Raw genomic sequence first — 13067 nt, forward strand, 5'->3', positions numbered from 1 at the left:
ACTTTGCTGTCTGCGGTTTAACTGAATAAACAAATGACTAATAGGTTGTGTTTACATTTTTAAAAAATTTATTTATTTAATTTTTTCAAGAAACAGGGTCTTCTGTTGCCCAGGCTGGAGTGCAGAGACACAATCAGAGCTGAAACTCCTGGGCTCAAGCAATCCACCCACCTCAGCCTTCCGAGTAGCTGGGACTATCTCGGCAGTATGCTGCCATATCCTGCTAACTTTTAAAATTTTTTTGTAGTGATGGGGGTGTCACTGTGTTGCCCAGGCTGGTCTTAAAATCCTGGCTTCAAGTGATCCTCCTTCTTCAGCCTCCCAAAGTGCTAGAATTACACACCATGCCAACTAATAGATTTTGAAAGAAGTATTGTGGTTAGTCATTGTTACTTTTGTCATGATTTGTGGATCAAAGAGCTAGAAATAAAGTTTTTACTTCATGCAGTTAAATTTATTATATAGTGTCAATTGAAAGTTGAGCTTTGTTCTTGGGGAATTGGTATTATTTAACTGTACTGTGGTAACTGAAATTCATACATACTAAAAATGTGCAAAGCAGGGACCCCTTGTAATACCGTATTTTGTTTCTAAGTAGCAAATTTCATAGTTATTAGACAATAAAATTCTAATAAATGAGAAAAATTTTGTATTAAAACATTTAAGACTTAGTTTTTCTATTAAAATTTTTCCCAGTAATATATCAGATTATATATTTATTACCTCTTCCTTCTTTGGTTTATATTTATAGGAAGTTGGTATGCCAGCGGATTATGTAAACAAGCTTGCTAGAATGTTTCAGGACATAAAAGTATCTGAAGATTTGAACCAAGCTTTTAAGGAAATGCACAAAAATAATAAATTGGCATTACCAGGTATTATTTTATAATTACATGTATATATTTTTTAAACTTAGAAGAATATCTTTGTTTTCCAGTAAATTAAAAATAAACCTCAGCAGTAATAGATCGAAAGATGTTATGAAGTCCATTTCCGTGGAGACAGCTATCAAAGCAGTGTGTTAGATTTACAGATCTTTATTTCAAAACAAAAGGACACTTTTAACAAAATCTTTATAGTCTTATTGATTTTTCACCCAGAGTTACCCTGTATTTATTTTGAATTTTATCCATTGTTAATTTACTTTATATTCCTGATATTCTTCTCTATAGCTGATTCAGTTAATATAAAAATTCTCAATGCTGGCGCCTGGTCAAGAAGTTCTGAGAAAGTCTTCGTCTCACTTCCTACTGAACTGGAGGACTTGATACCGGAAGTAGAAGAATTCTACAAAAAAAATCATAGTGGTAGAAAATTACATTGGCATCATCTCATGTCAAATGGAATTGTAAGTAGATAGTGTGTTAGTTATTTCAGCTTTCAGTTTGGATGAAAGTAGCAGGACTCCGCAGAATTGCTTAAACAAAATAGATTTTTGCCTCTCTCACATGCAAAAGTTTGAGCAGAAATAGTGAATTTTTTTCATGAAGTTGATAGGGACATAGGCTTCTGGTTATACCGTCATGCTTAAGTTACTGCCATTGTCTACAGAATTCAACATGATCCCAACTATCTCAGTATTCCTGGCAACAGAAAGCAAAAGGTGAGGGTAGCTTACACCTTTCATTAGGGACAACTTCTAGAAGTTTCCTCTGTCATTTCCATTTGCATCCGCCAGTACTCAGTCACTTGGCCACATTTTGTTACATGGAAAGCTGGGAGATGAGCGTGTATTCTGGGCAGTCATTAACGTCTTCTAAAATGTTTATTACTGTGAAAGAGTGGATATTGGAAGACAGCAACCTTTTTCATATATAAATTCATGTCATAGATATTAAGAGAGAATCATGAGATTCTTCTTTATTAAAAATATTTTATCTATTATAGATAACATTTAAGAATGAAGTTGGTCAATATGATTTGGAGGTAACCACGTTTCAGCTCGCTGTATTGTTTGCATGGAACCAAAGACCCAGAGAGAAAATCAGCTTTGAAAATCTTAAGCTTGCAACTGAACTCCCTGATGCTGAACTTAGGAGGACTTTATGGGTTGGTTTATGTTTTTTTGTTTTTAAGACTGTATCCTTTCATGTAGCAGGAAATATATGATTGGCTTGTAATATATTAGTAAATTCATAACAGTTTCAGAATGTCTTATCAAGAAAAACAGAGGCCGGGTACAGTGGATCACGCCTGTAATCCCAGCACTTTGGGAGGCCAAGGTGGGCAGATCACTTGAGGTCAGGAGTTCGAGACCAGCCTAGCCAACATAGTGAAACCCCATCTCTACTAAAAATACAAAAATTAGCTGGGCGTGGTGGTGGGCGCCTGTAATCCCAGCTACTTGGGAGGCTGAGGCAGGAGAATCGCTTGAATTCAGGAGGTGTAGGTTGCAGTGAGCCAAGATTGCGCCACTACACTCCAGCCCAGGCAACAGAGTGAGAACTCCGTCTGAAAAAAAAAAAAATTATACACCCACACACACACACACACGAGATATTTATGGAAAAAATAAATTGCAAATAGGCAAGTTACCAAGGCAGAGAAAAGTGCTTCAAAAAAAAGGAGAGGCCAGGGCAGTGGCTCATGGCTGTAATCCCAGCACTTTGGGAGGCCAAGGTGGGAGAAGAGGATTGCTTGAACTCAGGAGTTTGAGATTAGCTAGGCAACATAGTGCAATCCCATCTCTAAAAAAAAAAAAAAAAAAAAAATTAGCCAGCTTGGTGGCTGTATCCCCAGCTACTTGGAAGGCTGAGGTGGGAAGATTGCTTGAGCCCAGGAGGATGCAGTGAGCCACAATCACACCACTGCACTCCAGCCTGGGCAACATAGTGAGACCCATCTCAAAAATTTTTTTTTTAAAAAAGAGAAAGATTGAGTTGGTATTTAAGTGTTACCTGTGAGGAATGTGACCAGCTATGTACTTTTTTTTTTTTTTTTTGAGACACTCTTGTCGCTCAGGCTGGAGTGCAATGGCGCAATCTCAGCTCACTGCAACCTCCGCCTCCAGGGTTTAAGCGATTCTCCTACCTCAGCCTCCCAAGTAGCTGGAATTACAGGCATGTGCCACCACACTCAGCTAATTTTATATTTTTAGTGGAGACGGGGTTTCACCATGTTGGTCAGGCTAGTCTCAAACTCCTGACCTCAGGTAATTTGCCCACCTCGGCCTCCCAAAGTGCTGGGATTACAGGCCTGAGCTACCGTGCCTCAGATACATACTTAATTTTTATACTGAGAATGTGTTCAAAGATTTTATGATAATCAAAAATCTGAAAGAAAACATTAGTCTGTTTGAGGACTTGTAGATTGTACTCATTAGCCCCCTGCTCACAACTACATTTTATTCCTACTCCATAGACTTCTTAAAAGTTCCAGTTTTTTTTGTTTTTTTTTTGAGACAGAGTCTTGCTCTGTCCTCCAGGTTGGAGTTCAGTGGCACAATCTCAGCTCACTGCAACCTCCACCTCCCAGGTTCAAGCGATCCTCCCACCTGAGCCCCCCAAGTAGCTGGGACTACAGGTGCATGCCCCACACTGGCTAATTTTTGTATTTTCAGTAGAGATGGGGTTTTGCTGTGTTGCCCAGGCTGGTTTCAGACTCCTGAGCTCAAGTAATCTGCCTGCCTCAGCTTCCCAAAGTGCTGGAATTACAGGCGTGAGCCACTGCACTTGGCCTGAAGTTCCAAAATTAATTATTACCTGTGGAGGAAATAGCTGGTATATAACTGGCAGATGGTGTTTACTATAGTCCTGTGTGACCAATCCCAGTTTCTTGTCTTACTGTAAAGAGAGCATTTATTGCTTTCTCATAACCAACTCTTTTCACCTCTTCTGTTTCCTCATTATGCATTCAAATGTTATATTCATGGAAGTACCACACATTTTAAGTTTGTGTTTGTAATCTTTTTCTTGCCTATGTTGATTATGTGGGAGAATTGATCTTAGTATTCCATACTGTTTATAGATGCTAATTGTTTTCTCCTTATTCTTCATAGTCTTTAGTAGCTTTCCCAAAACTCAAACGGCAAGTTTTGTTGTATGAACCTCAAGTCAACTCACCCAAAGACTTTACAGAAGGTACCCTCTTCTCAGTGAACCAGGAGTTCAGTTTAATGTAAGCTCGTTAGTTGAACTAAAATAAAAACACCTTGTTTGAATTTTAGCACTTTGTTTTTTGCAAAATAATTGTTTTCCTTACATTATATTTAAAACATTATATACTGTCATCACTCTAAACTTACATCATTTAGTTGTTTATGGAAAATATTAATCAGATGTTTACTTCTTTTCTATATTTTTCATTAATACATTTTTGGTCTCTGACATTATACTGTATTGCATTTCATCTTTCAGGTTGATATCTTTTTGTGCTCTAAAGCAACTTTATTCAGAGAAAGCATTTTTTGCGTTGTTTTGTTTCGTTTTTGTTTTTGTTTTTGTTTTTTTTTGTTAAGACCCAGTTAGGCAATAACACTGAATCCTAACCCCTATATCTTCAGTTAGCTAGTCACTTTCATGGCAATATAAAATATTAACTTTGTTTTTACAGAGAATGTAATCACTCGTTTTATTAACAGGTTAGTTATCATGTTTAAGGAAAATACATAGAGTTTGTTTTAAAGCAATATGTAGGTTATTTGTCATTTAACCTTTAAACAGTTCTGATATTTTAGCATATTTTTAAATCTTTTCTCTCATTGTTGCTATAATAGGATTTTTAAAGTGTTTTTCACCATAAAATACTTGATTCAATTCTTTTTGTAGAAAAAATGCAAAGGTTCAGAAAAGGGGTAAGATCAACTTGATTGGACGTTTGCAGCTCACAACAGAAAGGATGAGAGAAGAAGAGAATGAAGGAATAGTTCAACTACGAATACTAAGAACCCAGGTTTGTAATGTTGACAGAATGTCTGAAGTTTAAGAAAACTTTAGTTTTTTTTTTGTTTTTTAAATGTTGAAATCTTTTTTGAATTTAAAAGCATGTAGGGGCTAAGTGCAGTGGCCCCACACATAATCCCAACACTTTGGGATGCTGAGGCAGGAGGATTGCTTGGGCAACAAAGTGAGATCTTGTCTCAATCAATTTTTTAAAAATATATTAAAAATTTCCATTCCAGTTGAAATATGAATTCCAGTTTCACATTCCATTGTAATGTGAAATTAGGAAACTTATTTAGAACCAAAAAAGTTCTCTAATATTCATTTCTTCTTTTAAAAATAGTTTAAAACTAGGATTAAGACCTTCTGAATATAATAAGTAACACCTACGCATGATTGTTTTAATTTTAGAAATAGTACTTTTAAAACCAAATTTTTCAACTTTTACTATTTTCATTTAATACTATTTGAAACTTCTGGCCAGTGTACTTTTTTTTTTTTTTTTTTTTTTTTGAGACAGGGTCTCACTGTGTTGCCCAGGCTAGAGTGCAGTGGCACCATCTTAACTCACTGCAGCCTCAACTCCCTGGGCTCAAAGGATCCTCCCACCTCTGCCTCCGGATTAGCTGGGACCACAGGCATGCGCCACCACACTCAGCTAATTTTTGTATTTTTAGTGGAGACAGGGTTTTGCCATGTTGCCCAGGCTGGTCTTGAACTCCTGGGCTCAAGCAATATGCCTGCCTCAGCCTCCCAAAGTGCTGGGATTACAGGTGTGAGCTACTTTGCCCAGCCCAGTGTACTTGTTAAAATATGAAACAATACGAAAAGATTAAAAATGCATATTACCTATAGATCATGTAATAAGATAATGTAGCAGAGAAAAGATGAATGAATAAAAACCAATTGCATTTCTGTGTAGCAATAAATAAAAGGAACATAAAATAAGAAAAATACATACACATTTTTTAAAAAGTACTGTGTAGGAGCTGTATGAAAAGAGTGGCTCTTTACTGGGAGATTCAGAAGGAGAGTTGAATAAATAGAAAGGTTGAGCTCTTTTTTTGTTGCTAAAATTTTTAGTTGTAATTTAGACACAATGGAATGTATCTTTCAAAGTATAATTTTCAGTGAGTTGTGATAAATATATATACCTGTGTGAACATAACCCAATTAAGATACAGAACATTTGTGTCACACCAGTCATCTCCCCATGTTTCCAGGCAGGCTCTCCGCCTACCCCAGCTGATTCTTATTACCATCACTTAGTTCTGCCAGTTCTAGGTTTTCATATAAATGGAACCAGACAGTATGTACTTTTATGTCTGACTTTTTTTGCTCAACATGAAAAACTATATTCTTTCATTATAAGGCTGAATAACTTAAACAAAAAAAAAAAATTTTTTTTTTTTTTTTTTTTTTAATGGACTCAAGCGATCCTCCTTCAGCCTTCCCAGTAGCTGGGACTACAGGCACATGCCACCACACCTGGCAGCTAGGCTGAATAACATAAAAGATTGGTTTTTCTGATATTAATATCAAGTTCAAAATTTTAAAATTTCATATGAAAATTCAACTAGGAATATTTTTGGAATTTTACAAATTGTTTTTTATCAGAATAAATAAGAATGATTGAGAAACTTAAAAAAATAAGAAAAAGGTGGTAGTGGTGGAACTTGCCCTGCCAAATACTAAAATATTTTAAAAATCTGTAGTAATAAAACAGTATGGCAAGAAGATTAATTGAAGAAAATAACTTTAGCCTCGGCACGGTGGCTCACACCTGTAATCCCAGCACTTTGGGAGGCCGAGGCGGGCAGATTGCCTGAGGTCAGGAGTTCAAGACCAGCCTAGCCAACATGTTGAAGCCCTGTCTCTACTAAAAATACAAAAACTAGCCAGCTGTGGTGGCGCACGCCTGTAATTCCAGCTACTTGGGGGTGCTGAGGCAGGAGAATTGCCTGAACCTGGGAGGCAGAGGTTGCAGTGAGCCTAGATTGCGCCACTGCACTCCAGCTTGGGCAATAGAGTGAGACTCCATCTCGAAAAAAGCAAACAAAAACAACCAAAAAACCTTACTCTAAGTATAGAAGAATTTATACAATAAAGGAAATAATTTCTATGACCTATGGAAAGAAAATGAATTATTCACTAAGTGGTGTTGGGAAATTTTTCTGTTTGGAGGAAAAGTAAGAAGATATTCGTAGCTATGCCAGGATAAACTCCTGGAGTAAAGAGTTGAAATGTGGCCAGGCGCGGTTGCTCACGCCTGTAATCCCAACACTTTGGGAGGCCGAGGTGGGCGGATCACAAGGCCAGGAGATCGAGACCATCCTGGCCAACATGGTGAAACCCCGTCTCTACTAAAATACAAAAAACTAGCCAGGTGTAGTGGTGCATGCCTGTAGTCCCAGCTACCCAGGAGGCTGAGGCAGAGGAATGGCTTGAACCTGGGAGGCGGAGGTTGCAGTGAGCGGAGATTGCGCCACTGCACTCCAGCCTGGCAACAGAGCAAGACTCCATCTAAAAAAAAAAAAAAAAAAAAGAGTTGAAATGTATAAGCGGGTGTAGTCGTACGATAAGATATGCAGAGAAATTGAAGTTCTTTTGTTTTGTCTTAATGTGACCCATAATTATGTACAATCCAATAATCTAAGCTGTCTTTAGGTAATGCTCAGACTTTATTTCCTCCTGATCCTACTCCATTCATCCCCATTCATTGCTGTTTGCATAGGTGGCATCTGGATATATTGAGGGTGAGAGGGATTTGCTTGACTGGTAATGACAGTAAAGGGAGTGTCATATCTATGCAGTTATGACAGTGTCCTGGATTCTTGCTTTTGGCAGCTATGAAGTAGTTGATCATCTTTGGGAATTTGGCTTTCTGTTGGTAACTGCTGCTGTTGTCTATAGCAGATGAATTTATGGTTCATTCCTTTTCTAGTTGCTAAGGGCCCCATGGCCTCTTCCCTGCTCTCTTTCCCCTGCTCTTACTGAGCTCTTGAAGCCTCTGAGACTCCACTGCATCTTCTGTGTGGCTCCTTGGCCTACATGGCACACTGTCATTGTTCTCTGCAGAATAATGGCAGGATCACCTTGCCCTGTCATTAAAGGCCCTGTGGCAGGTCCATTAGCTCGAAACTCTTGCTGTCACACTTGGGAACTGAGGGAGAGTCAGAAGTGCAGATTATTTCCCTCATACTATGCTACTCTTTAAGTGACCTCCAGCATATCAAATGGGGACCAGGGCCAGTGTCCCTCTGCTCTCTTTTCCTCTTAGGTTCTCTAACTACCACCTTCACCTCTATCTAAGGAGAAACTGGGATGTTTACAAATGCCTCTGCTTTTCCTCGGGGTTCCTGTAATCTTCAAGTGCCTGAAGGAACACACTTTCCTTCTTCCTTCTTCCTCTCTGAACCCCTGACATAAACCCCAATTTATGATGATCGGGAGCCTGGTATCTGAATACCATCAAGGGTGAGAGGAATTCACTTGACCTTCTGGTGTCATCATATCTTTTATTTATTTTTGTTTATTTTATTTATTTATTTATTTATTTTATTTATTTTTTTTTTTTTGAGACAGGGTCTCACCCTGTTGCCCAGGCTGGGGTGCAATGGCGTGATCTTGGCTCACTACAACCTCCACCTCCCAGGTTCAAATGATTCTCCTGCCTCGGACTCCTGAGTAGCTGGGATTAGAGGTGCTCGCCACCACACTGAGCTATTTTTTGTATTTTTTGTATTTTTAGTAGAGATGGGTTTCACCATGTTGGCCAGGCTGATCTCGAACTCCTGACTTCGTAATCCGCTCCCCTTGGCCTCCTAAAGTGCTGGGATTACAGGCGTGAGCCACCATGCCCGGCCTGTTTTTCTATTCTTTTGAGACAGGGTCTCACTCTGTCACCCAGGCTGGAGTGCAGTGGCACAATCTCAGCTCACTGGAACCTCTGCCTTTCAGGCTCAAGTGATCCTCCTGCCTCAGCCCCCTGAGTAGCTGGGACCACAGGCGCATGCCACCATACCCAGCTAATTTGTTTTTGTATATTTTGTAGAGATGGGGTTTTGCCATGTTGCCTAGGCTGGTCTCAAACTCCACGACTCAAACGATGCACCCACCTCAACCTCCCAAATTGCTGGGATTACAGGCATGAGCCACCCTCCCTGGCTGGTTATCATATCTATATAGGGGAAGTTGAAGGAGTTTTTCTCTTACTGAATAGTGCCTGACTCCCAAGTCTGTTGATTTGCAGCAAAATTATATTTTTAAACATTAAAAGCAAATGTTACTTCTTTTTCTATTTTGACATTTCTTTTACAACAAACTCTAATCTGTGCTAAGATAGATATATGCCTTTTGTTTTGGAGACAGGGTCTCAGGCTGTGGTGCAGTGGTGCGATCTCAGCTTACTGCAACCTCCACCTCCCAGGCTCAAGCAGTCTTTCTTCAGCCTCCTGAATAGCTGGGACCACAGACACACGCCACCATGCCTGGCTAATTTTTGTATTTTTTATAGAGATGGGGTTTTGCCATGTTGCCCAGGCTGTTCTCAAACTCCTGGACTCAAGCAATCCACCCACATCACCCTCCCAAAGTGCTAAGATTACACACATGAGCCACCACACCTGGCATATGCATGCCTTTTGTTGGGTAAAGAGAGAGCTTGTACTGGAAAAGGTAAAAGAGAAAAGAATATTTAATGAGTTTCTGATAACTCTTATTGTAAACTTAACAGTAATTAAGGAAATCATCAAGAAAAATTTTGATAAAATGACCTAGATGAAAAAGATTTATTTCTTTAGAAACTTAAAAACGACTGGGCATTGTGGCTTACACCTGTAATCCTAGCACTTTGGGAGACGGGGGCAGGGGAGTATTTGAGTCTGGGGGTTCAAGACCAACCTGAACAACATAGCAAAACCTTGTCTCTGTATTTAAAGAGAAAGGAAAAAAAAAAACTTAAAAACATTTAATTGAGTCAATATAAACTGAAGATAATATTTGTAGCAAATATAATTAATTAATCTGGTAAATATATAAAGAGTACTACTTAATGACTTTTAAAACAGACCCCACCTGACCTGTACTGCTATACAAAGAAATAACTGAATACAAGGGAAAAATTTGGTGTAAGGGGTTTGTTATATTTTAATTAATGTTTAACATGATACCAGGTTATATACACATTGTTTTCACAGGTAAGATAAGTTTTAAGAATGTGAATGGCATGGGAAAAAAGGAATTGAAGGAAATAATACTAAAACATTAGGTGTAGTTTTCTTTCAGCAGAGAAGCAGAGGTAATTTTGCTTTTCCTTATTTTTCAAAATCTCTATAGTCAAATTTTTTTAAAATACATACTTTAAGTTCTGGGATACATGTGCAGAATGTGCAGGTTTGTTACATGGGAATACATGTGTCATGGTCGTTTGCTGCACCCATCAACCTGTCATCTACATGAGGTGTTTCTCCTAATGCTTATCCCTCCCCTATCCCCCCATCCCAATAAGCAGATTTTCTTTTATGGGGCATGAGAAAACAAAAGATGTTTTTATTTGTTAAGTAAAAGATACTAGTCTCAAGATTAATCCCCTAGTGATTATTATTCATTTGGGTAGATGTTGGATAGAGGATGAATATACATAAAAAGTCATTTTGCAGTTTGTTGTACTTAAAATAATTTCGTATATTAACGCACTTTTATTTTTATTTTTTCTTTTAGGAAGCTATCATACAAATAATGAAAATGAGAAAGAAAATTAGTAATGCTCAGCTGCAGACTGAATTAGTAGAAATTTTGAAAAACATGTTCTTGCCACAAAAGAAAATGATAAAAGAGCAAATAGAGTGGCTAATAGAGCACAAATACATCAGAAGAGATGAATCTGATATCAACACTTTCATATATATGGCATAATTTTGAATATCATGGACAATATTTAGAACCCAAATTTTGGAGTGCTTGGGCAGAAAGTTGTAAAGTTTGTGCTGGAGAAAGGTTTATTTGGACTTTGATTACATAAATATTAAAATCTCTGCCTTACCTTACAAAAACAACTATATTTTGCCAATCACATTAGTTAGCATGATGGCATTCCCTTCATGTTGCACACTCTTTAACAGCATGCTGTTTTGTGGAGAAACTTGCATTCATGAAGAGCCCATTATCAACTTTTAAAAGTGAATTTGATTTGTACCCACCAGGAGAAATACAGTTGGGAAGGGTGAGGGCGGGGTTCTTGTTGCTTTTTTCTCTTTTTTCCTCTCTTAAAAAATGTACTTGCACAAGGAAGGATCTTCAGATATTCATGCACTGAAAAATGCTGTTATCTTTTGTTTTTAAAAAATGCAATTAAAACTAGAAATAGCACTCTTGGTTTCTTTTGATGAAAAGAGTGAGCTGGTCAATGCAACATTGGGAAACGGCAGATGTAGGTGAGAAGTTAAGTATTTAATAGTATCAAATTGTTCAAACATTGCTCAGTATAATAACTGGATTTTAATGGCGACCTAAAAATGGTATTAAATATTTTCAACTTTCAAATGTTGGTTTTCTTTAAGCAGGAGACTGCTATTTTAGTTGTTGTTAAATGATAAGGAGTTTTTTTTTTTTTTAAATATGGCTGGAGAGCTTGTTTTGAAAAGTGAAGCTTATATTAATTGTTGCTTCAATCGTTTAAAAAATTTATGGAGATAGGTAGGTCATTATGATTGCAGAGCCAAAATAGCAAAACAAATATATTAAGTGTGTTTACTAAACATATTGTGTGTTTACTAACACACTTAATGTTTATATACGTAATATTTATTATGCCATATCTGAATTTATTAAAAACAACACAGAAATCTCCTGCTCTGATATAGTTATGTAACTGATCTCTTAATCTGTAGCATAGAAGTATTTTGGTATTTTAAGGTCTCATGATTAGGGATTTGTAGCCTCAGGTTTGAATCAGTCACCTAGGGGTAAGAGAAAAACCACAACATAAGACCTGAAAAACAGAAGCAAAATTGTTGCACTCTTAATACGAGCAGTAAACTTGCCAAATATATGTACATATATATTTATATATTTTAAAAATAAACATTTTTTAAATCATCAGAAGGCAACATTTACCATGTTCCTTTCAGTCTATCCAAAGTAGCAACTTAACTAGTTGCTGGCAACTGAATACCCAGAGTAGTGGAAATTTTAGGACTTGAGGACGTGAACAACTTGAAAGAGAAAATTTATTCCCCTTGAGGAAAGAATGGCTCAACGTGGGTTTTTATTCATTGTGGTGCACGTTTCAAATTTTCTTGCAAATTATTTTATATCTTGTTTGATGTTAAGTAATATTTTTAAAGTATGGTTTTTGAAGATAGTAGGAAATGGAGTACAGAAAGGCATATGGTATTATGTTACAGTGGAGTGCTTTCAAGAGCATTTCATAGGATCTGTCCCCATCCGAAGAGGCTTTGTGAACTGCCTGCTGAATGGAAGGAAAGCAACTTTAAAACATTTAGAGTTTTGCTGAGTATAGCCAAATGCCTGTTCTGAAACTCATAGGAAATTGGAATTTTGTTTAAAATTTTACACTTTAAGGTAGCAAATGTCAATTATTAGACCGAGCATATTGTGAAGAATTAAACTAAAATTAGTACGTACAGTTTTCTCTAATTAGGTGACTGTTCATAATGGGTATATTTGGAATTTAGAAGAAATAATTTTGTAGTAATTGTGGCCCTTATGTTTAACAGATAATTCAGCATTGGCGTATTTGCTTGTCCCAATACAAGAATGCCAAAGGAGGAAACAGGAAAAATTGCCGTCCATTTTAAAAATTTAGGTTTGTTGTTTTAAACCATAATTGTTCTCAGAACTTTTTGGAACTTCTCATTTTGGGTCATTTAATTTAAGAATGAGAGTCATGATGTTTTGATTTATGAAGGCGAATTTAATGCAAAAGTGGGTAACACTACATTCATAGCAAAGTTTTTTTATTAAATTTTATAAATTTTTAATAGCCAATTATGTCCTAATTGTATTTTGGGGAATGAACAGCAGCAAATACTGTAAATGTACAGTTTTCTTTTTTTTTTTTGGTTATGTATACAAAAGTTTTAACTACTTTTTGGTGTTTATGAAAACCATTTAGTTGACAAGGTGCCTATGCCATTGTTAAATTTTCTTTAAGTAATTTAACAA

At 37.0% G+C, this 13067-nt stretch overlaps 1 protein-coding gene across 1 annotated transcript in view; it reads left to right on the forward strand.

Annotated features, from left to right (window-relative positions):
* Positions 1–11423, forward strand: part of CUL5 (cullin 5) — a 97558-nt gene extending 86135 nt beyond the window's left edge. Inside the window, exons 14-19 of the mRNA XM_004052076.5 lie at positions 752–875; positions 1173–1348; positions 1888–2049; positions 3998–4116; positions 4767–4890; positions 10602–11423. Coding sequence (XP_004052124.1) covers positions 752–875; positions 1173–1348; positions 1888–2049; positions 3998–4116; positions 4767–4890; positions 10602–10796 — 900 coding nt within the window. The 3' untranslated portion in view covers positions 10797–11423. The remainder of the gene's footprint in view (positions 1–751; positions 876–1172; positions 1349–1887; positions 2050–3997; positions 4117–4766; positions 4891–10601) is intronic.
* Positions 11424–13067: the final 1644 nt, after the last annotated feature.

Source organism: Gorilla gorilla, chromosome 9 (genome assembly GCF_029281585.2).
Source record: "Gorilla gorilla gorilla isolate KB3781 chromosome 9, NHGRI_mGorGor1-v2.1_pri, whole genome shotgun sequence".
Lineage (NCBI taxonomy): Eukaryota > Metazoa > Chordata > Mammalia > Primates > Hominidae > Gorilla > Gorilla gorilla.